Source organism: Schistocerca gregaria, chromosome 3 (assembly GCF_023897955.1).
Source record: "Schistocerca gregaria isolate iqSchGreg1 chromosome 3, iqSchGreg1.2, whole genome shotgun sequence".
Classification (NCBI taxonomy): domain Eukaryota; kingdom Metazoa; phylum Arthropoda; class Insecta; order Orthoptera; family Acrididae; genus Schistocerca; species Schistocerca gregaria.
The window spans coordinates 194,740,382-194,764,635 of record NC_064922.1 but is presented as its reverse complement, the minus strand read 5'-3'; the positions used below and the strand labels follow the sequence as shown (position 1 = coordinate 194,764,635).

At 39.8% G+C, this 24,254-nt stretch overlaps 1 protein-coding gene across 2 annotated transcripts in view; it reads right to left on the bottom strand.

Moving 5' to 3' along the window:
- The window catches only part of LOC126353887 (ATP-dependent RNA helicase SUV3 homolog, mitochondrial), a 79,432-nt gene that overhangs the window by 43,388 nt on the left and 11,790 nt on the right, over positions 1-24,254 (bottom strand). For both annotated transcript variants that reach the window (XM_050003091.1, XM_050003090.1), the window contains exons 5-8: positions 19,152-19,321; positions 17,503-17,777; positions 11,325-11,466; positions 1,165-1,323 (exon numbers count right to left, since the gene is read on the bottom strand). In XM_050003091.1, coding sequence (XP_049859048.1) covers positions 1,165-1,323; positions 11,325-11,466; positions 17,503-17,777; positions 19,152-19,321 — 746 coding nt within the window. The remainder of the gene's footprint in view (positions 1-1,164; positions 1,324-11,324; positions 11,467-17,502; positions 17,778-19,151; positions 19,322-24,254) is intronic.

Sequence of the window (24,254 nt, the reverse complement as noted above, 5' to 3'; positions counted from 1 at the left end):
CTCAGTAAACACACCATTTCATCTGCTGAGACAAAAACAAGATTTTTACAGTGTTTCTTTTTTTTTCAAATTTCCCTGATATTTCCCTGATATGTTTGAAATTACCTAATATTCCCTGATTTCCAGAACTTGGGACAGCCCTGGCTTGGGTAGTTCAGTTGGTAGAGTATTTGTCTGTGGACGGCAAAAGTCCTGAGTTTGAGTCTCAGTCTGGCACACAGTTTTAATCTTCCAGGAAGTTTCACTGTTACATTAATTAACATGTCCCTACAGATGAACATCTCGCCACCATTGGGGGTGAAGAGAATAAAAGTGCCACTGTTGCTTTTGGATTATATGTCTCTGGAAGGTGACAAGTATATCAGTAAAATTGTCTCTGTGCTACTGAAGTACTACATCAGATAGAGAAACCACTCCTACATATAAACCTGTGGCACTGACAGATATTCCTACATACTCCTGGTTTCATAATTTCTAAGACCTTTAACTGGATTACTTGTCAAGAGAGCTTTCCTTTTATCTTGCACAAAGGAAAGAACCTCAGCTTCAACATCAGGATGTTTCCTGGCTTTTGGCCATCTGTACAATCACCTTCATGAAATGGCAACTTGCTGCATATTCTCCAATGCCGCACATTACATTCATCCAAACCATACATTTGTCAGCTTCTTTATTAGAAGTATGTGTTGCATAACTCACAACTGCAAGTTTGAAACTGGCGCCAAAAAACTCCACCGAATTCTGAAGTTCGCTGATGATTTTCTTTTGACATTAACAGGTGAAGACTAAATTTTTCTCTTTAGCCTGCCCTGTTCTGTAAAAAAAAAAGAACATGGAACTATGAACATGATAATAAGTCACTACCTAAATAAAATATCAACGACCAACGGCAAGTTGCATTGTTCCTTCACATACAGCAATAAATTTTCACACAATAGCGATATTTCTGCTCCATTTCAAACTAAGCAATGAACACTATACTTGAAGTTTTCTTGATGCAAAAAAATACCAGTATTTGTAGGGTTGTGCAGAAAGTCAATCTCAGATTTCCCATAGTTGATTTTTAGGGAAAAAGTGCAGCTTATATTTGGGCCAATACATTGAATTGTTACAACATTATGCAACAATAGGAATACAAAATTTTATGCAAAGAAAGCTACTCACCATTAGATTAGATAATGTAGAATTTGGTAGATGATAAGCATACAGCTCTATCTGCTCAGCAGTGGGGTGTAAACCAGCTTGTGTTATTGTTTCTGGCTTCTGAGCTAAGAGGGATTTCAGTGTGATCAAATCTTCAGGTTTGAATGTTGTAACATATCCCTGAGAAAAATTTAAATAAATACTGAATTACAGTCACAACATGGAATGTAAAGAAAAATATTTGCACACAGAAATAGTAGAATTTACTTGCTTCTTTTTAATACCTTCACTTAGACATTTAGATAACAATTATTTGACTCACAGTAAATAATTAAACCAAAATTATTAACATTTTTCAAAGAAACAGAAATTTACCACAGCTGAATTGTGTGTGTATAAAGACGAGGATGGTTGAGACATGTGCATTAGAAAGAGGAAAAATACCATGGCCACGACTGACATTCTGCTGATTCTGTGTACACTTCAGGGTCCCTGATAAACATTTAGCACTGATATTCGTGGTAGGAGACGAGGTACTGGCAGAAGTAAAGCTGTGAGTACCGGGCGTGACTCGTGCTTCGGTAGCTCAGTTGGTAGAGCACTTGCCCGCGAAAGGCAAAGGTCCCGAGTTCGAGTCTCGGTCGGGCACACAGTTTTAATCTGCCAGGAAGTTTCATATCAGCGCACACTCCGCTGCAGAGTGAAAATCTCATTCTGGAAACATCCCCCAGGCTGTGGCTAAGCCATGTCTCCGCAATATCCTTTCTTTCGGGAGTGCTAGTTCTGCATGTCTCGCAGGAGAGCTTCTGTAAAGTTTGGAAGGTAGGAGATGAGGTACTGGCAGAAGTAAAGCTGTGAGTACCGGGCGTGACTCGTGCTTCGGTAGCTCAGTTGGTAGAGCACTTGCCCGCGAAAGGCAAAGGTCCCGAGTTCGAGTCTCGGTCGGGCACACAGTTTTAATCTGCCAGGAAGTTTCATATCAGCGCACACTCCACTGCAGAGTGAAAATCTCATTATGGAAAATTATTCTTGTCTTAGAAATATTTGAAATTAGACATTCTGGCATACTTAAAATTCATATTATTAATTGCACAATCTAATGCTAATTATAAAATTTATTCCCGGATTCAGTCACAAAATAATGATGTGGCTTAGTAAAGATTCTTCTTTTGTCAAGAAAGTGCATAAACACTAGCTTCGTACACTCTTTAGAATATTGTGAGTACCACAGAATGTGGTTGTAGTGGGCATGCCTCTGATGTAATCTGGCACACAGTTTTAATCTGCCAGGAAGTTTCATATCAGCGCACACTCCGCTGCAGAGTGAAAATCTCATTCTGGAAACATCCCCCAGGCTGTGGCTAAGCCATGTCTCTGCAATATCCTTTCTTTCGGGAGTGCTAGTTCTGCATGTCTCGCAGGAGAGCTTCTGTAAAGTTTGGAAGGTAGGAGACGAGGTACTGGCAGAAGTAAAGCTGTGAGTACCGGGCGTGACTCGTGCTTCGGTAGCTCAGTTGGTAGAGCACTTGCCCGCGAAAGGCAAAGGTCCCGAGTTCGAGTCTCGATCGGGCACACAGTTTTAATCTGCCAGGAAGTTTCATATCAGCGCACACTCCGCCGCAGAGTGAAAATCTCATTCTGGAAACATCCCCCAGGCTATGGCTAAGCCATGTCTCCGCAATATCCTTTCTTTCGGGAGTGCTAGTTCTGCATCTCTCGCAGGAGAGCTTCTGTAAAGTTTGGAAGGTAGGAGACGAGGTACTGGCAGAAGTAAAGCTGTGAGTACCGGGCGTGACTCGTGCTTCGGTAGCTCAGTTGGTAGAGCACTTGCCCGCGAAAGGCAAAGGTCCCGAGTTCGAGTCTCGGTCGGGCACACAGTTTTAATCTGCCAGGAAGTTTCATATCAGCGCACACTCCGCTGCAGAGTGAAAATCTCATTCTGGAAACATCCCCCAGGCTGTGGCTAAGCCATGTCTCCGCAATATCCTTTCTTTCGGGAGTGCTAGTTCTGCATGTCTCGCAGGAGAGCTTCTGTAAAGTTTGGAAGGTAGGAGACGAGGTACTGGCAGAAGTAAAGCTGTGAGTACCGGGCGTGACTCGTGCTTCGGTAGCTCAGTTGGTAGAGCACTTGCCCGCGAAAGGCAAAGGTCCCGAGTTCGAGTCTCGGTCGGGCACACAGTTTTAATCTGCCAGGAAGTTTCATATCAGCGCACACTCCGCTGCAGAGTGAAAATCTCATTCTGGAAACATCCCCCAGGCTGTGGCTAAGCCATGTCTCCGCAATATCCTTTCTTTCGGGAGTGCTAGTTCTGCATGTCTCGCAGGAGAGCTTCTGTAAAGTTTGGAAGGTAGGAGACGAGGTACTGGCAGAAGTAAAGCTGTGAGTACCGGGCGTGACTCGTGCTTCGGTAGCTCAGTTGGTAGAGCACTTGCCCGCGAAAGGCAAAGGTCCCGAGTTCGAGTCTCGGTCGGGCACACAGTTTTAAGCTGCCAGGAAGTTTCATATCAGCGCACACTCCGCTGCAGAGTGAAAATCTCATTCTGGAAAATTATTCTTGTCTTAGAAATATTTGAAATTAGACATTCTGGCATACTTAAAATTCATATTATTAATTGCACAATCTAATGCTAATTATAAAATTTATTCCCGGATTCAGTCACAAAATAATGATGTGGCTTAGTAAAGATTCTTCTTTTGTCAAGAAAGTGCATAAACACTTGCTTCGTACACTCTTTAGAATATTGTGAGTACCACAGAATGTGGTTGTAGTGGGCATGCCTCTGATGTAATCGGGCATATTTTTGATTGTGGCACTAATAATGTAATTTGTGGTGGATAGAAGTGGAAATTGTAAGGACAGTGTGATATTGATAAATGTGACAAAGAATAAAATTCAAGATTAATACAGGCAAATCTTCATCAGTTATTTAGTCATCAGGAACCCACAACGTTATAAACCAAAATTTCAACTACAAGAATGTACCTCTAGATGCAAAAACTGGCGCCAACAGCAAGAGAAAATGAAGATAAGTAAAAAGTTTTTCTTTTGTATATCTTACACCTCTTGAAGCTTTTGAAACTAATGAAGACACTAAGAACCATTTAATAGTGATGTGTGGGAAGGTTAGATTACAAGGTCAAGTGCTAATTATTCAAACTTACTTGTTCTATTTCAATTCTGAAAGACTGACACAGCAGGTATATACGTCATGTCTTTTCTTTTTTCTTTTTTTTAAATTTATTTTTTTGGTTCTACACGGCAGAAAAAGTGCATGTTTCTATTATCACCTTTAAAATGAGGAGAAAATATGAAAATATAAATAAATTTATCCACTCTGCATCAGCAATCTCTTGCCCTATTAACAAACTATGTACACAAGAACAGAATTGTTCATTTCACACATAAGTAAGATTAATGAAGTGGTAAGTACAATAACTTCACAAAGTACAACAGAGAACAAAATACTGTGATCCAAAGACAGTGCTGCAGTAAAATACAATACAATGGTAGCCCCTAAACCATAGGATGCTTTGAAAACCAGATGATTTTGCATGGGATGAATAAATGAACTTGACCAACCAATTACTGGAGTAACTTAATGTTTGATGTAAAATCATAATTTGGCATTGTCCACATACATCACTGCCACAAATGGAAATCCTGTTACCACCTGTTAAGTACTATAAAGAAACTGAAGGACTACTAGGATTTGCAGCCTATTACACACTGAACCATCAAGACATGCACAACTGATCTGTAAAGTGCAATATTTCGCTCCAAGCAGATGAAAATCACACATAATACAGGGTGTCCCAATTTTAAACAAAACTATTTATTAAGAAGAAGGGCTTAACACCAACAAATTGCATACTAAATCACTCGGAAACGACAGAAGTTTATAAAAATCCATCGTAAATGTTCAATATGTCCTCCATTGGCTGCACGGATGACATCTAGCCGATGGCCGAATTCATCCAAAACTGAGCGTAGGGTGTCTTCTGTCACTAAAGCTACAGCAGCTGATATTCTGGTTTTAGTTCAACAATGTCACGAGGTAAAGGAGGAACATTAACACATTGTTTAACATATCCCCACATTGTGTTAAGTCAGGGGACCTAGGACACCAAGAGTGGAAAGCCTGGTCTCGCGGTCCTGTACGCCCTATCCAACGTTGAGGCACATTGGCTTTGAGGAAACTGTGCACGTTGTTGTGCCAGTGTGGTGGTGCTTCATCTTGCTGACAGATGAAACTGTCAGAGTCAAGTTGTGAGAATAACCAGTTACATAGTATTGCAAGATATGATTGTTCTGTTATGGTTTCTTCCTCAAAAAAAGTAGTGTCCATAAACCTTGCTTTGAGAAACAGCACAAAAAACATTCACTTTTGGTAAATCACATTGGTGTTCAATTGTTTCATGAGGATTTTTAAGCCCCCCCATATACGCGTATTATGACAGTGAACCTTACCGCTAATAAGGAAAGCTGCCTCATTGCTGAATGTCAACCGTGACATAAAAGTGTCATCTTCCTTGTCCTCTAGAATAGCATTGCTAAAGTCCACTCGCTTCACTTTGTCAGTATCTCAAAGAGCTTGTAGCAGTTGTAATCGGTATGGTTTGAGGGCTAAATGATGCCGTAACACAGGCCACACTGTTATGCACGGTAATGAAAGTTCTCGGCTAGCACGACGTGTAGACTTGCGGGGGCTCCGCTCAAATGCTCATCGTATTTGTTCCACTGTTTGTTCAGGAATGCGTGGCCGGCCAAGACTTTTGTCTTTAAAGAGGCACCCTGTTTCTTCAAACTGTTCATAACAGTGTTGAATGTTCTTTGGTGATGGTGGTTTAGCACGAAATCGAATCTGAAACACCCACTGAACTGCGATTACTGATTACGACTAAATTCAATAACACAATACGCCTTCTGTTGCGTGGATGCCATATTGCATGAGACTGGCTGCACGCTCCAGGTCAGCGCTTGTAGCGACATCTAGTGGATTTTTTCTGAAGCTCTAGACCATACCGATTACACCTAGTGCCGTTTCAGTTACCTAGTGATATCTGTCTCAATATTATTACAAGTTAAAATTGGGTCATTCTTTTTGGGACACCCTGTATACTAATGTACATGTTTGCAGTTTAGAGCTGTGGAGAGAGAAAAACAACAACAAAAAATGGAATGAGAGGGTTACAAAATAGAGGACCAGTCATTCTGAATGCCTGGAAGACAGAAGTCTGCCACATGAAATTGAGAAACACAGACTGTTTCTAAATGAGTTTGAAACATTGCAAACTGGTGGAGTTAATTTGTCCACCATACTTCAGTTAACATAAACCTTCCATTCTACTTTCCCTTTTGTCTTTATAAAAGTAGAAACACACAAACTATTAACAATTTTAAAAATAAAGTTTTCCAAATTCTACTTCTACATTTTTCAGGCTTCATTTAGACTTAATTGCAATGATGTTTTTCTAAATGAGTTACAATACTAATAATCAAGATTTTTAGTATGATTGGAACACATTTTCTGATGAACTGCTTACAAAACTTCCAAGAACAAAGAAGTTATTCTGGTACCTTCAAAAGAAAGTACACTTAACTTCACTTGTATACTGCACAAGTACTAATACTGATACAATCAAAATTATACAAATTAAGAAGATTAGAAAGAGAAAAAGCAGTGGAAAGAATTAAAGGAAGACAGCAGTCAGTTGTGTCTGGCTTATGACCTGGAATGAAAGGGAATGATCCAGCCACTCTTCAACACACTGAAACCTGACCAGTGTCCAGATATATCACAAAAATTTACGAGCTCGACCACACTCATCTCGTCATCAGATAAAATAGAGGGCGGATACCGACCTAATTCCTTTTTTTTTTTTTTTTTTTTTTTTTGCCCATCTGTAAAAAAATAAAATGTATTCATTTAAAATGTGGCATACAGTGACTTGCATGACACAAGCACCACAAACGGGGGAGGGTGGGTGGAGGGTGGGAGCCTTCTCACTGGAGTAAAAAGCCATAAGCCATATTTTATGGGACAGTGCCCAATACGGAGGTGGGTCAGAGCCACCTCAACTTGACAGAGCGACAGTCACAAGGACTGCCACAGATGGATAGTTGCCTTCACCAACCACAGTTTACTGTCTGCCGCAACCAGCCACTGTATGGGTATGGATCTGCGACCAACCAGCAAAATGACAGCCTCCAGGGAATGGCATTTTCTGTAACGTTATGTTCCCTGCAAGCCTCTTTGGCAGCTTTGTCGGCTTGTGCCCTGATACACAGCAAAATGTCACCTTCTTCCACTGCTGCTGTAGGAAGTACAGTTGGTAATGTATGAGCTAGAAGAATTTTTCAGCTGAGTAAATGTGCTGCAATGATTGTGTGGCATTAATAGAATCGGAGCAGGTGAGAAACTGTTTGTACTGAAGCTGCCTCACCTGCTCCAATGCTTTCAGGATCACATGGAGCTCTGCACAAATAAACAATATAGGTATGAGGAAGGCAAATCCTGAAGACACGTCTAGGGAATACAACTGAATAGCCAAGGGAGCCCCTTTGCTGTGAGCCATCTGTGTACACAACTGTAGAATCATGTCGCCTATCTAAAATGTTAAAAAACAAAGACTGAAACATACAATTGGGAGAGCAATCTGTCCTAAAATTCATCAAGTCTAAAATAATTTGGGGCCTCTGTAGGAGACAAGGTGTCGATCTGATCCAATCTTGGTGTAAAATGTTAAAACCAGCCAAACCCATCCCGTAAAGGCAATCCTTAATGCAATCCCACAAGGTCTAGTTGATTGGTTAGCAACAGTATGGTATGCAGATGAGCTTGACATAGAGAGTTTTTTGAAGGCCAGTAGTATCATGAGGAATTTTTGCCTGATGTGAAGCTGTGGCTCACTGGCCTCAACCCCGAAGATCGGCACAGGGCTGGCTCGAAAGGCCCCAGCAGCCAGGTAATGCGTCCAACATCTTTATATATGAAGTTCATGCAGACCCATACACTGCACACCCATAATCAAGCTGAGACCACATAATGGCCCTGAAAACCTGGAGCAGATAAGTCTGATATACTCCAAATGAGTTGTGGGTAAGACATTTTAAACTGCTTAGCACTTGCAGTAACCGTCTTTTTAGATTCCTAAGGTGAAGCAACCATGTTCATTTTGAAATGTGATAATACAGGTGAATTTCGCATAGTGAGCATAATTTGTTCCAGAATCTTACTACTAGTGTGAAAACTCGTTAAGCGAAACAATTTATCCCATATACATTAATGTAAAACACGATAATGCGTTCAATGCAGAGATAGTACTAAAAGTCTTTTTTCCTATTCATGCCATTTGTTCACAGAAAATTATTATTTACTTTATTATTCACAATAAATAACTAATCCTTCCTCACTTGGAGGCTATCTATAGTCATTTGTTTCTGCTGAGGCTTCAACACTTGGCGAAAATGTGAGACAGCATTATCGTCAAATAAATTTGCAGCGTGCATAGCCACTGCTTTATTGAGGTGGTGATTTTCAATGTACAATGCAAATGATTCCCATATTTTCAGCATTTCTCTTATTGTGCCAGAAGATTGCTGTTTTGCTGTTACCACCACCACCACCACCACCACCACCACCACCACCTCATCCTCCTCCTCCTCCTCCTCTGAAGAACTCCTCTCCACAACTTGCTGCTGTGAAATGCACTGCAACTCCAGAAGCTTTTCAGTGGTCATTTCTTGGCCGACACCTTCCACATGCTCGTTAGTATCACTGATATCCATTTATAATCCCATATAGTCCTACACTCTTGACCAAAGACACAATCTCATTGGGTACATATTCCACAGATACTGAGTCAAATGCCTCAGTGTCACTTTCAACAACACACTCCAGCCAAAGCTTCTTCCAAGCAGAAATGGCAGTTCTCTCAGTAACTCCTACTCATGCCTTTTCAGTCATACTGACGCAGAAAACAATGTTAAAGTGATATTTCCAAAACTCGCTCAGAGTGAAATTGGTACCTTCGATCAACTCAAAGCAATGCTTGACAGTTGCTTTAGTGTAGAGCTTCTTAAAGTTAGAAATGATCTGCTGGGCCACAGGCTGGAGTAACAGAGTGGCATTGGGAGGCAGATATTGGATCTTGATGAACTGAAATTTTTCAAGGTGGTGATCTTGCAGGCCTGGAGAATGGGCAGGAGCATTGTCCATAACATGCAAGACATGGAGTGCCAGATTCATCTCCAGCAAATATTTTTTCGCCAAAGGAGCAAACATTTCATTAATCCAATCACAAAAAAGATCACATGTCACCCGAGCCTTGTTGCTGGACCTCCACATCATATTTAAGGTGCTCTTCTGGACTTTAGACTACTTGAAAGCTCATGCAGTTTCTGAACGGTAAATAAGCAGTGGTCTAATCTTCAAACTGTCACTTGCGTTGGCACAGAATAGCAGTATGAGTAGGTCTTTCATTGGCTTGTGACCAGAAAATGCATTCTCCTCTGTTGCTATAAAGGTACACTTCGGCATCTTTTTCCAGAATAGACCCGTTTCGTCACAATTAAAAACCTGTTGCAGCAGATAATCCTCAGAATCTACAGGCATCTTGAAGTTGCCAATGAAGTTCTCTGCTGCCTTTGTGTCAAAGCTAGCAGCTTTGCTGTGCCTCACAACGCATCGGATGTCGATTCTTCTCTTAAACTTTTCAAACCACCCACACTTTCCCTTAAACACTTCATCAGCCACTGATTATCTTGGTGGTCGGTAAAAATCATTGTTGCCTTCTCACAAATGATTATCTCAACAATAGTTCACCTGGCAATTACTTTTCAAGGAGTAACCTTTTGACGTCATCTAGAATACAAGGCATCTGTCACCTCAATCTTGGTCCTGTTTGAGAGATTAGTGCAAATAGTTGATGTTGGCCTACTGAATGTGTGTGTTAAATCAGCAATGCTCACACAACGTTTGCACTTTTCAATGATCCTATGTTTCATTTCTAAGGTAATTTTCTTTCTATTATGGAGAGGCTTTATCTTTGGGGACATTTCTACCAAGGTTATTAAAATATGCACACAAAAAAACACTATGTGAACATAAGTTTAGAAAAATATGTGATCACAAGCTGCACTAAGATGGCAGCAGAAAGAGCACTAAACCCAGACTGCAGTATGTGCTAAAGACTTTGTTCATGTGCTGCTGCCAACAATGGAAGGTGTTCGTATTGTTGAACATTTCGCCCACCGCACATCACATGCCTGTGATGACGTCACACTAAATCCTCATACTTGTTATGCAAAACATCACTCATTAACAAGTCCGTTTTTTACAATTTGTTTTGCTTGTTACGCAAATTGTAAGATGCTTGTTATGCAAGGTTCCACTGAACTGATCAACAGCCATTATTTTCATACATTTTTGTTAGCTAATCAGTTTCAATGTTCCAGTCACATTATCTTTAGGCCTTTTGTATGAATGACATGAAGTACCACTCATGCATGTATAAGACAAGGCACTAATATTCATGTCTAGTTCAATAGATATTCAAATTTCATAAGTGTGTGTGTGTGTGTGTGTGTGTGTGTGTGTGCGTGTGTGAGCGAGCGCGTGCGCGCGTGTGCGCTGGAGAAGGGGCAGTTGTATTCTTCATCAGTGGTGGAACTGAGGTCCTAACTGCCCCTCTCAGCAGCCTCTCTGTAACAATGAAAAGCTGAACCCTGTCTGGCAGTGGTGGTAATTGTGGCAACATAGGTCACTATCGTCTGGGCAGTGTCTCACAGGGTGGTCTAGAGACTTCCAACTTCCATTCCCCATAACAGAAGCTACTGGGCACTTCCCAGCTCTCCCAGAAATTCTCCTGGTGGCTTTTCATACATTTGTACTTTTAGTGGAACAGTTTATATGGTCAGAAACTGTTGTCATGATCTGTTCTTGCTCTCCCTAATAATTTGGTAACATTTCACTCTCACTTTCTGAAAGGCTACAAGGTTCTCATCACACCCACTCTCTCCCAATCTCACTGGTTACACTACATTTCACTGAAAACATCTTCTGAGCTGGATACCAATTGTGTGTCTGTGGATTCACCTTGCCAGTGTGTTTTACACAAAGATGACATGCTAAACATAAAAACACTGAAACAATCAGTCTGAAAATAATTTATACATTACCTTATCAAACTGGGTGCCATATCTACCCGCCCGTCCTGAAATCTGCAATGCCTGTGAGACAGATATTGTATCCATTTCTTTCTCTCCTTTTTCATTCACTGAAGGTTTGATTAATGAATAAAATACAACTCTCTGGATGCTCCTGTAATATAATAAATTATCTGGTATAATAGGTGTGCGTGTGTGTGCGTTTTATTAATTCATGCATTTTTAATTTAAGATACAAGCTGGAAGTATCCCGAATTGATAGATGTAATTCAATGACTATATTATGGAAAGGATAGATTGCTACTTACCATATAGAGGAGATGTTGAGTCAAAGAAAGGTTCAACAAAAAGACTGCTTAACATGGGAGTTTCGAGGGAGAGTTCCCATCTATGCAATTCAGAATTGCAGTATATCCTATGTTCACCTAACCCTCTGGCCTCAACCTTCATTAATCCCTGTCCTTCAACCACCTGTCACCTTCCCTGCTCCCACTACAGCACTACACAGCCTTTAATTCCACAACCCGCTCTTCTACTTCTCTCCTTTTCTGCTCCAGCCCCTGCTCCCCTCCCCCCCCCCCCCCCCCCTCCTCCTCCAAACCTCCCGAATGCACCCAGCTCCCCTACCCTGTCCTCACTAGTCCCTGCACGCTCCCAAAAGCAGCACTTTACTGTTCCCTGACCCTCCCTTAACTACACCCTACCATCCCACCCCCTTCCCATACCAGCCCCCTCATTACACCCACCATCCAGATTGCTTGCTTGCAGTGTGGCCTCAGTGACCAGAGACAGTGCTCATATATGTGTTAGTTGTACTTGTGTGGATATGTGTGTGTGTGTGTGTGTGGGTGGGTGGGTGTGAGGGAGAGAGAGTTGTCTACCTTAGAAGAAAACTCTTTGGTTGAAAGTTGACATGTTTAGCAGTCTTTTTGTTGTATCTCCGTCTGACTCAAAGACTCCTATACATGGCAAGCAGCAATCTATCCTTTTCATAATATTGCCATTATTCCATGTTGGCTTTTTCACTGTTAGGTGCAATTCAATGTTTTATTGCATCTACAAGTATAGAACCATAAAACTATGCTTAAAATGCAGTCTTAATTATGAAATCTCTCCACAACAGTGGAACATATAAAGAGCACTGGTGTTAAATATTCTAAACACAGTAGAAAATGAAAGTGTGACAGTTAAATTCCAACAAATGTCCACAAATGTTTTGGTTTCAGTCCATCAACAGAGACAGGCTGTAAAAACAGAAGATGTTAAGTTAGTCTCATAATCAACCAACCAAAGTGCAGAAAAGATCCTAAGTGTATTCATAGATTAATTTTAGTAATGGTGAGGAATCAGAAATTGAATAAATGAAAGAATGGAGGGGAAAGTTTGAGTCTTAATCCTACTGTTGCAAACAAACATACACAAAAGTAAAGATGCATCACACAGCTGAGGAACTGAGCTGTGTACAGGCATATACGCAAGAGTGAGTTTGAAAGTAAGCTTTCAGAAAGTGTTTTCCTCAGAAAATTCCTTTTTTACACAGCTATAGTGTTGGTAGTTGCTTTACACTTATTAAGGGTGTTTGAAATCTGCCTTTGCAACTACTATGAAAAATTCATATTTATGTTACCATGCACATTTTGTTTCATTCATTTAAAACATCATTAGGAGTTTGGAAAGAAAAATATACACAATTTTGGGTGGCTTCTAGATCTGAAAATAGTTTGTTACAATATATATAGGAGTGTGATTTTTAGTTACAGCATTTTGGCTGATTTTTCGTTTACGTCTGGAGGTACCACTGTCTTGCTTTCAATGGTTTGGCACTGATGTCTTTAAACTAACGGCTTGCAGCAGAACACACTATTTTAACATGAAACATGACAAAATCATCCAGTACTAACTTTTATTTATATTCTCATGGCTAAATGAAGGTCTTTGTGTTTTATGTGTGTGTACTGTCATCAACTTATGCAATAGTTCTGATTATTAGTTTAACTAAAATAGTTTTTTCTGTGTGGTTTGTCACATGTTTACCATATTATTTTATTTATGTTCATAAGCCTTTATTTAAATACGTAAGTGGGAATGACGGAGTAGTATGAGAGTGAACTACATGTAGAATTGGTGAGTAGAGGGACAAATATGTGCACAATATAATGGGCAGTGAATGCAGAGTAACATACTAGAGAAAGGGAGCGTGGGTTGTGAATAAGACAGAGGAAGGTGTGTGAGAGAGAAATAGAGAAGCACTGAGAAAGAGAGGTGGGGAGTGAGAAAGGAAGGGAGAATAGAGGGTGATAGATTCTTATGTGCCCAGTGATTTAGTATAACATCTGGTTTCCAGTATTTATCTGGTCATTATGTAGCTTTTTATTACCTGTTACTGCCTTACGTATGTGGTAGTTTCCTTGGACAGTGAGGAAATGTCTGGTTTTACTGACATTTATGTTGCCCATATCCTTTCCTATTATGCTTGGTGTACGATAGCTCTGTTTCAGGTGGTCTACAAATGTTGAGTGGTTTGTACCGTATTTCCATTCCTTGATATGCTCCTTAAACCTTGTGTGAAAGGTTCTACCAGTTATCCTGATGTACATTCTGTCACAGTGCGTGCCTTTGAGTTGGTAGGTTCCAGACTGTTGGTACCCGTTTGGTTTTCGTTTTAGTTTCAGGATGTTTTTTTTGCCTGCAATGTTTACACCTTGTTTTTTTTATATATTACATGTTCTGTATGTCAGTTTACAGTGGCAGATCATTATGTGCCATTTTCTTGTGACTGTACTGCTTGTTTTACTTTTACCATTGTTTACATGTGTGTGTTGTCAGAATATTTGTTTGTGTGGTTTGGTTTGCTTCTTTCATGTTTTGTGCTGTGCTGTGCTTCTTTAATTTTCTGTTAAGTTTATCTACTAATGTTTCTTTGTATATATATTTAATCCTCTCAATTTCATATAGCGTATCTCTACTTGGCAATCAAATGTGTTTAAGGAAATATTACTGAGTCTGTTAAACACATATCTGAGTGCGGCTTGTTTGTGATTCTGTGAGTGGCCTAAGGCTGCATTTCTACAGTGCTTATTGTTGTGGCCATTCTGTATATGCTAAAGGTGTGGCTGTAATTTTCCTTTCTTATGGCTGTATCCAGGATCTCTCTTTCTGACATGTAATTGATGTTCTTGTTTATTCTATTTATGTCTTTCTGTAATTGTTTTATTTTGGTCAAAGATTCAATTATCATGGGTATTATTTCATCCATTTACCTGTACCAGTAGATTATGTTACAGCCTTATAGTGCCTATATGCAAGCTGGCAGCAATACACACACTAAACACTTGACACGCACTTATCCAGGAAAACATAAACATGAGTGGTGCAATACTCCATTGTTTTTTATGCCTAGAAAATATATAGTGCCATAAGCAAATGTGAAATTAGGCTAAAACATCACTGCCACACCCATAAAAATATGCAGTCAGGTGACAACTTCCAGTTGCAAGCAGAATCACACAAAATTGCTGCAAACACAAAATTGCTATAAAAATCATACTCCTATATCTTTTGTAACAAATTGCAGACACAGACAGACACACACACACACACACACACACACACACACACACACACTCACGCACGCACGCACGCACGCGCATGCACGCACCTACACAGATGTTGTACACAGACCCAGTGCCTAAGGTATTCAATGAGGTACAAAGTTCATATTGTGGGGAGAAAGGAGGGTGGGAAGGAAGACTGGGATAGAACAGAAGAAGAGGGACAACAGAGAAAACAATGTGAGTGCAGAATGACAACCGGAGCTAAAGTTAAGTGGTGGGGAGCTGCTGAGGACTGGGAAGAAGGAAGCGACGGGAACAGGAAGATGGATGAGGGTAACAAAGGGTCTCATGGAAACTGAGGCAACTGCTTCGGAACCCTCTGGTTATCATCCAGGAAAATCCTCACCTATCTTCCTTCACCTTCCTTTTACAGGTCCCTTTTCTATAGTAAAAATGGAGCAGACACCCACAATCTTAAGACAGCCACTAACTCGATCACTTTCTATGAAGGTTAACCACCAGTGCTGTGGTGAGGAAACTGTGGTTACCTTGCAGAATGGCTCCAGTAACTATATGACTACTTCATTCGCATGACCTGCCATAATAATCTCATCTCACAAGTCCTGCATAAGATCCAATCTCTACTCAATTCCTTGCACCCATACCAGAACCTCCCCCCATCGTCATCCTCAAATCTCAATGTATCCCCCCAGCCCCACCTCCCTCCCCCAACCCCTGTACTACAATGTTCAACATTGTTAGCAGAATGTGAAAATCTAACCCCACTTGATGCTCCACAGTTTCTGATTACTGTGCCCTCACCGAAAGAATCTCCACCTTAGCCAAAAACATCGTGACCTCATTGCTCACAGGCTATATCCCTATATCAAGGATGCCAACTACTAACTGGCTGTCCACCACTTCTAGCTCGTTATCATCCAGCTCCCTGCTTGGAAGCATTGACACAAGCTCCCATTCATTTCATGTAAACCTCTTCAGCTTAGTGTGCCAACTTTCTGGACATTAACAACCATTTCTCTGACAGCTTAATAAAAACCTCTGCCCATATCAAACAGACCCACCACCAACAGCACCCCCACTTTGATAGTTACCAGCCCTTTTATACTAAATGGGCTCTCTAGAAGAGTCTAATCACCTGCAGAAAGTTTGTCTGAAGTGATGAACAATCTGTCGTATTTCCCCAATTATAAGACGAGGTTTCTTTCCCAAATTCTTCATTTGAAAAACATGTCATCATCTTATATTCAAAGATTAAACTATTGCTGCTGAGGTAAATGTATTTACAGTGTTTAATAGGTTAATGTAGGGGTCACCTTATATTTACAAAATTTATTTTGGAGAGTTACAAAGGGTAGAGTTTACCAAACAATATGTTCATCCGAATAGGCTTGAGATTTCCCGATATGCAGAAGGGCTTCATACAGCACTGATCTTGTGTGATCAGTCACATGACCTCTCAGCACCGAATTGAACATATGCCTGTGATAGTGGAAGCTATCAAAGGCTAAGGGTGGGCCAACACCAAATTGAATTCCAGCATTACTGATGAAGGGCGCCACGAACTTGTAAGTCATTTTCAGGCAGGTGTCCGGATACTTTTGATCACATAGTGTATATTTATAATGAAGGAGGAATTGGGAATATTAGTGGCAACATTCACAAGAACAACAGCCTTACTAGTTCCGAGCAAGGTGGACATTGATCAGCAAATGATTAATGGGTGTCAAATCAAATAATTGCTCCCTAGTAGGTGCCAGTGCACTGCTCCTTGTTTCTTGCCAAGTTAGATGCAGTCCACTATTGATGTTGTGAAGTAATGTATACACAAATTAATTATTTGGAACAATATTAATGCATGACTAAAATGTGGTTAATACCATATGAATTAAAAACCAGAACATACTGGCTGTAATTAAGCAAAATAAAACAAGTACTGAAAAAGAAGGAAAGTGTTGAATTAAACCAAAGTGCATCAAACCAGTATCAGTAAAACAGTATGGAAGAAATTCACACACAAAACGTTCATAGTTAAGGTGCAGCTGCCAGGCTACTGGTGGGTCAACTGAATACCAGAAACAGACCACAGGCTCACACTCATGAACTTTGGATTATTATCTGATTTGACAAAGTGTCTTGCACACTATTCCTTTGCGATACAGGCTGTCTCTCGACAGCTGTAAAGCAAAGTTTTGGCAGCCAGTCACAGTGCTCTAATGTTGATTTCATGAGGTCAAGCCACTGTCATGAATTAAGTGTACATTTTGGATGCATCAGTTTTCTTCAGCAGATGAATTTTAAGTCTGTTTTCATAGCCACTAAGCATCATCCACATCTGTTCACAAACTTGAGCTATTTCTGCAAGCTTATGGAGTCCACGCTCTGCTGGTATTCATTGATTAATAAGCAAGAATTAATATTTATGGATCCAAAGACAGATACTGGCTGTTTATTCAGTCAGTGATGCTCCTGTCATTACAATAGGTTGTCATACATTTTTCCAAGCACTACATTTCAGTATTTACGTAGAAGGCTTCATTTCATAAATTGCTCTGCAAAAAAGAAAACATCTATTTAGCTGATCACAAGTTATATAGCAGTTTTTTAGTAATACTTACAAGTTAAGTCCCATTCCAATAGCATCAGTTGCAACTAGTATTTTGCAAGGGTTTTCTGGATCATTAAACTTCTGTGCCTGGGCAAGTTTTGTGCCTGGAGGAAGACCACCATAAATGACTGCAACCTCTCTGCCAAGGGCTTCCAGGCCTCTGGACACAGCATAAATGTCACTTTTGCTGAAGCAAACTATACAGTCTCCAGGTTGGACAGCTTCCAGTGTACCCACTGCAGTGTCCTGTACCTCCAGTTCAGTCAGTCGCTTGTATCTCCGAACCTACAATTTTCATCAGTTTTAAGTGAATTTTCTAGAAACGGTAAAATCACCAAGAGAAATGTGGGCAGCAGAGTACCTATCTTCAGAAGGTGCAGCTTCATTATTCGTAACAGAAGCATAGTAGCACTTTCAGCTCACAGATTGAGTTCCTTCTGAAAAACGGTTGGGGGGAAGAGAGAGGTGCACAGGTCAGTAAAAACTAAAGCTTTTTATGTAATTTTCTAAAAACTATCATTTTGAAAACTGGCTTTAAAGTTATGACATCTAAAAAATAGAAACAGCACTGATCCATCTAACTTAAAGTCCTTTGCTAGACTGTATCTCAAATGTGATTTTTGTCTTTCTTGGACAATGCTCTGACAACTGAAACACATGAGAAACATTGAATAGATTCAGTGTGCTAGTGCTTTTCTCTTACGGTTCCAAATTTTATCTCAGTGTCCTGGGAAGAGCTTGTAAAAGCTCTTAAAATTGTTCTTTACATTGAAACATTCAGTATTTGAAGGAGTCAGTGGAAGAAAATACTAAACAAAACCAGTGTATTTTGCCCTACTACATGTTGTATGTGTCAAAGAAAGCAAACGAATACAATAAATCACTATTGTGAAAAGGAAAGTTGCTACTCACCATATAGCGGAGATGCTGAGTCGCAGATAGACACAACAAAAAGACTGTCACAAATATAGCTTTCAACCAGAAGTCCTTTGTCAGAATTAGACGGCAAACACACACATACATGCTCATGCAAACGCAACTCACACACAAATTAATGCAGTCTTTGTTGTGCCTATCTGTGACTCAGCATCTCTGCCATATAGTGAGTAGCAACTTTCCTTTTCACAATATTGTTACATTCTGTCCTGGATAAATCAAAGAAATGTATATATACCAGACAGCATTTTTAGCAGTGCATATGGAACTACTTTTTGACACCTTGTGCATTTGAAAACACAACAGATAATGTAATCCCACTAATACTTACTAAATTGAGAGTTAACAGTTTATTCCACCAACCCCTTCAATTCACAAAGTGTTTGCTGAAAAAAGTCCACCTGTAAGATTAAATTTATATGCAGCTGGGAACTGTAGCAGCAAAGACCTGACAAACAGAGTCCCTGAATTGGGGTCATATGGTTCAGTCACTAGTTTTGCTGCTGAAAGGCACTGACCGGGATTCAAAACTGTTTCTGGCCCACTATTTTAGTTAGTGAGGAGCCTCAACCAGTCATCATGCTTTGGGTAAAATCATCCTTTTAAGGTATTATTCCCTACGAATTACACAACAAATTTTACCATTCAGTAAAAATGAAACATGATTTAATGAAATACATCCACAGTAATTCCAATTTTTAAAGAAACAGTTTACACTCGCACCTCAACATCCTCACCAGTTGTTGTCATCAGTGCTTGTATCAGTTCCACGGCAGCTTCCTCACCGCATACATGGATTTCATCAGCAACTAAGCCAAGCAGAGCTCTTGTCCAGGCCCAACCCCTTCCCATATCACGTATCATCTGTATCTCATCAATCACGGCCACTTCATCTATAAAAGCAAACATTTACATGTATAAAAGAAACAGTCCAAAATGAAACTACCGCCAAAAGGATATTCATTTTAAGTGTTACATATGCTATTGCTTCTTTGTCTGCAAGACAAATATATACATCTATAAATAAACAAAATTTTTGGCGAACTGCATGGTCATCTGTAGCTTGATCACTTAATGTTGAGGAATGGCACCACACCTAGAAAACGTTTATGTTAATGTTATAGGTGTGCAATTCATAAGAAGTTAATTCATCTTTAAGACAGGTTGAAAAACAGTCTATTTCTATAGATATTCATCTTTTGTGAAACCCTCTTGATTTTGAAAGATTAACATTAATACACTGTGTAGTCTGTTTATGAGGAGATGGGCGAATTTTGACAGGGGTGTGGGATTGGAGAAAGCAAGCTCTGCTCACCAACACTCAGCACAGGCTAGCAAGCGGTGAAGGGCGGTGCAGGAGAAATCACCTTGCTTATGTCATCCAGTGCTGGCACTACAATTGGGTACATGTATCAATTGATGGTCCAAGTGGCACTAGCTGTCAACTGCTATATATTGTGCATCTATGAAAATAAAAACTGAGACTGGGACATAACGAAAGCTTACAGGATTTGTGAAATCGAAATTGATAGTTTCATGCTGAATGGTGGTGCTTGTTGCTACTAATTCTGTATCAGTGCTCACTGAAAATTCAAAATTAAAAAGAGCCAGCAGTAAAACTTATATTATGACAATCACAACAATGACTAAAATTTTGAACATTTATTAATAGATGTAATGCTGAATTGTAGTCACACACAAATCACTCAGAAACAGGCTCATTATAGTCCTCATCTGTTCATAGTTCATAATCACTGTTACTATCTGATTCAGTAGTATAAATAATGATTTTGTTCACTGTGAGTTCCAATGATGTACAGTACCTTCTTCCAGTTGTTCGACATTCCTGCAGTACCCTTCCCAATCATTAGCAATTACTAAAAGAAGGGCAGTCTGGACATGTCCCACTAAAAGTTGCACTCCTTAAACATTTTCCTTCTTGCCCATGTTAGTTCCACCACACCTAAACCAAAATTATAGGGCAGCAAGTAGACAACTGTGTAGTCTTTCTCTTTAGACGTTTCCTCTACCACATACGGGTTTTTAGATGGTCTATTTTCTTGAATTAAAGAGAACAGAGCCTGCTTCCTCATGGTATCATTGCAATGAAGCCAAAATTAACTGAATAAAAATAATGATGACAGTCATTTCTGTAATGGTGCAAAAAAAAAGTTGATGTGGCAGGACTCATACCCACTACCTTCAGCGCACTAGGCAAACACCTTAACCACTACACTATCGAGGGGGTTCAAAATTTGATATTGTTATTGTAGCTTTAGTTATTTAGTAATCAGGGGAAATAAATTTTTATTGATTATTCGCAAACAAGGGTCACCAAGATAACTGATGCAGGGTGTAATACAATACCTGGGACCCTAATTTACTCAACCACACATGTGGTTTCAAAGACATTTCCTTGTAAAGAAATGGTACCAGTAGTTCCTACAATAAATAACAGTGCTTTTACACACCAAAACAAAATTACAATTTTAAAGTAATCCAGACAATGCAGAAAGCAGTTTACAATCGCAATCAAATTGAAAGTTTGAATTGAGATTTCTCTCTTTTTGCTTGGAATCTCTGGTCATTTCCCCAGATTATCTTCGCAAAAAAATCTGAATTCTTCTTACAAAGTTGAACTTACTTCAGTGTACATCATTGTTCATCTGATCAGCTCATTAAGAGAAATATTAATTTGCAACACAGCACAAAAATCACTTTGCTACATATGCAAGGTTTGGTATTAGTCTGCTGAAGGTGGCAGCAACTGAGCAGAAAATATGAGAGGAACGAAGTAAACACAGACTTCTGCTGATCCAGAAATAGGGAACCCTCATTCATATCTTGTTGAAGAAACTGTATGCATACTGATCACCGTCAAACTTCATACAGCCATTCTGTCTAGCTACAGTGCTCCAGAAATTAGTTGCTGTTTCCCAGGAAATCATAATTAACAGACACATTGTAAAACATTTTTTTCTGATAGTAAATAATAATTTAACCAGACCATGATGAAAGGGCCTCAGTCCAGCTGAGTGATCTCCAAGTGTGTGTGTGTGTGTGTGTGTGTGTGTGTGTGTGTGTGCGCACGCGAGTGCTCTCCTCGAATGACTCTAAAATTTAAAAATTTATCCAGTATTAAAGCCAAAAATATGCTTAATATAATTTCATAACATTACTTGATATTTAAATGTTAGTTCAGTGGTGAAATAAAGATGACAGATTGGGGTCCTTTCTTTTTGATGATTTATTTCTTTTTAAATTTTTACCTCTATTCTGCATACAACACAGACAAACAACTGAGATTCAGAGGGGGTGGATCACACACATCTACAATTACTATGCAAGAAATTACAATGCTTTGTATTTTCACACAGTATGTTATATACAAACTTCATCATGTAACATTACACTAACTTCTTCCAATATTTGGGTTGTCTTGTCTTTAAAATTCTTAGCTGGCAAAGCTATCAACTTTATCATTTTGAGTTTTGTGGAACCATTGTGTACAATGATCATGATATATTTCATAAAAGGAAAAGGAGTTCACAAATCCAATATGTATTTTCATTGGAGGTCTAGATTTTAGTTATTGAGTAGCTATTTTCTGTGCTAAAAAAATACAAGAAAATACAGTAGTTACAAAATATTAAGTAACATACATTTTAACAAGACCTCATATTAAGTAACGCAGCATTTAACAGAATCATATAGACTTGCCTAGCTTGTGAAAACACATATTACTATACAACTTTGAGATGCACATGGCCAGATTCTAACTGAGGCTGTTGTTTACAGAGCAGTATAAGAAGCAGCAATTTACCTCATACAGGTAGAGCAATGCCCTCTATAGCACTAACAACAACATAAAGTTTCCATACAATTTATATGTACAAAACTGTTAAGAAGCTACAACCAGGTAACATTTATTATCATGAACATTTTTGATTTAAAGCAAATTACATGTTCACAATTACAGAGCAGTGAATTAGTGGAAAATTAACCCAAAGAGCAAATGTGGAAAACACTTTTAAGTACTGTGAACTATTTCTATATGAAGATTATACCTAGATAAAAGACTAGAGTAATCAGCTATACTTCCTGATTATTATTACAGTGTTATCTTTTAAAATAAGGTAAACATCTTAATTAATGTAAAAGCTTTGTTTGAAATGCAGTGCCTTAGCTGCAGTGAAGGAAAGGTGTGTACAAACTGCCTTATACTTCAACTAATAAATGATCAATTCAAATCAAATTGGGTGCAACTGACTCTAAAAACAATGACAAGCAAGATAACATCAAAAGTTGAAAACAAATAACAGCCACACATAATAATAAATTTTGTTCTCACATGGTGAACTGCCAGGTGCTATCATATAAAGAGGAGAACTGTAGAAATGATATATCCCTCCTGGGTCTTGACATCTTCAGCCACTAAGCAAGTGGCCAAATACATCTTCCGACAATACTGTTAATTAAAATATGCCCAAGGTTATTAGTAGATGAGATCAGATGTGTAAGATATAGATGAAAAATCAAACTTTGTTGCCCACCTAGTTTAGAGCAGACACTGTGTTCCACCCTTCCAATCAGATGTGAAATTGCTGGGGAGAAAGAAGATTTATGGATCTTCTCGAGAAGATCGAGGTGGTACTGTACCACTTAACAGTCATGTAGGCTCATCAGTTTTGTGACAACACATCTTACTGCATGACTTTATTACATATATGGACAGATTCCAACTGAGGCTGCTGTTTACAGGACAGTACAAGCAGCCACAGTATATGTCATATGGGTGGAGCAACACCCTCCATACAACTAACATCAACATAAAGTTTCCAGTACAATTTATTTGTTTAAAATTAAGAACCTAAAATGAAATAATTTTTACTAAAATTAACAGTTTTTTGCGTAAAGCAAATTACATGTCTACAATTGCAATACTATAAACCATACTCCCACCAAACAATTGGCCATCGAAAAGCTTCGAAACATGGTTGCTTTTTAAAAAAGTAAGAAAGAAAGAAACCAGAGGTAGTCAAAACTCTGGTGGAGAATGTAATTCAGTTGCTCCATTCCTGAGTGGTAATATGTTATGAGGGGAATGCTCCTCTGTGGCCACCCCTGTTGCTGAGCACACTGCCCAACATGACATCCATCATTTCAGTGACTGCTTCACAGCCTGTGCCATATAGACCCTTGCCACCAACACCAGCTTTTCTTAACTGCACAGGTGGGAACTCTCCCTGCAGTATATTCCACGTTCCTGTAACACTCCTGGCCTCGACCTTCGTTAGTCATTTTTCTCACCTATCCAGCCCTTTCCCTGTTCCCATTCCAGCAATACACAACCCTCATTCCACCAACACACCCAGTCTTATTACTTCTCTCCTTTTCTGCTCCCCCCCCCCCCCCCCCCCACTTACCACCTCTCCCCTGCCCACAATCTAACCCCCAAACTGCACGTAGCTACCCTACCCTCTCTCCACCTCATCTTTGCACACTCCCCAGCAGCACTTCACTGCCCCCCCCCCCCCCCTTCCCAGCCTCCTCCTTACCCCCACCTGCAGTAGTTAGCAGACAGCAGACTGGACACACATTTGTGAGGATGACAGTTCAAACCCGCGTTCGGCCATCCTGATTTAGGTTTTCTGTGATTTCTCTCAATCGCTTCAGGCAAATGCCGCGACGGTTCCTTTGAAAGAACAGGGCTGACTTCCTTCCCCATCCTTCCCTAAACTGATGGGGCCTATGACACCGCTGTTTGGTCCCCTCCTCCTAAACCAACCAACCAACATTACCCCCACCCAGCTGTTGCATGTGGCT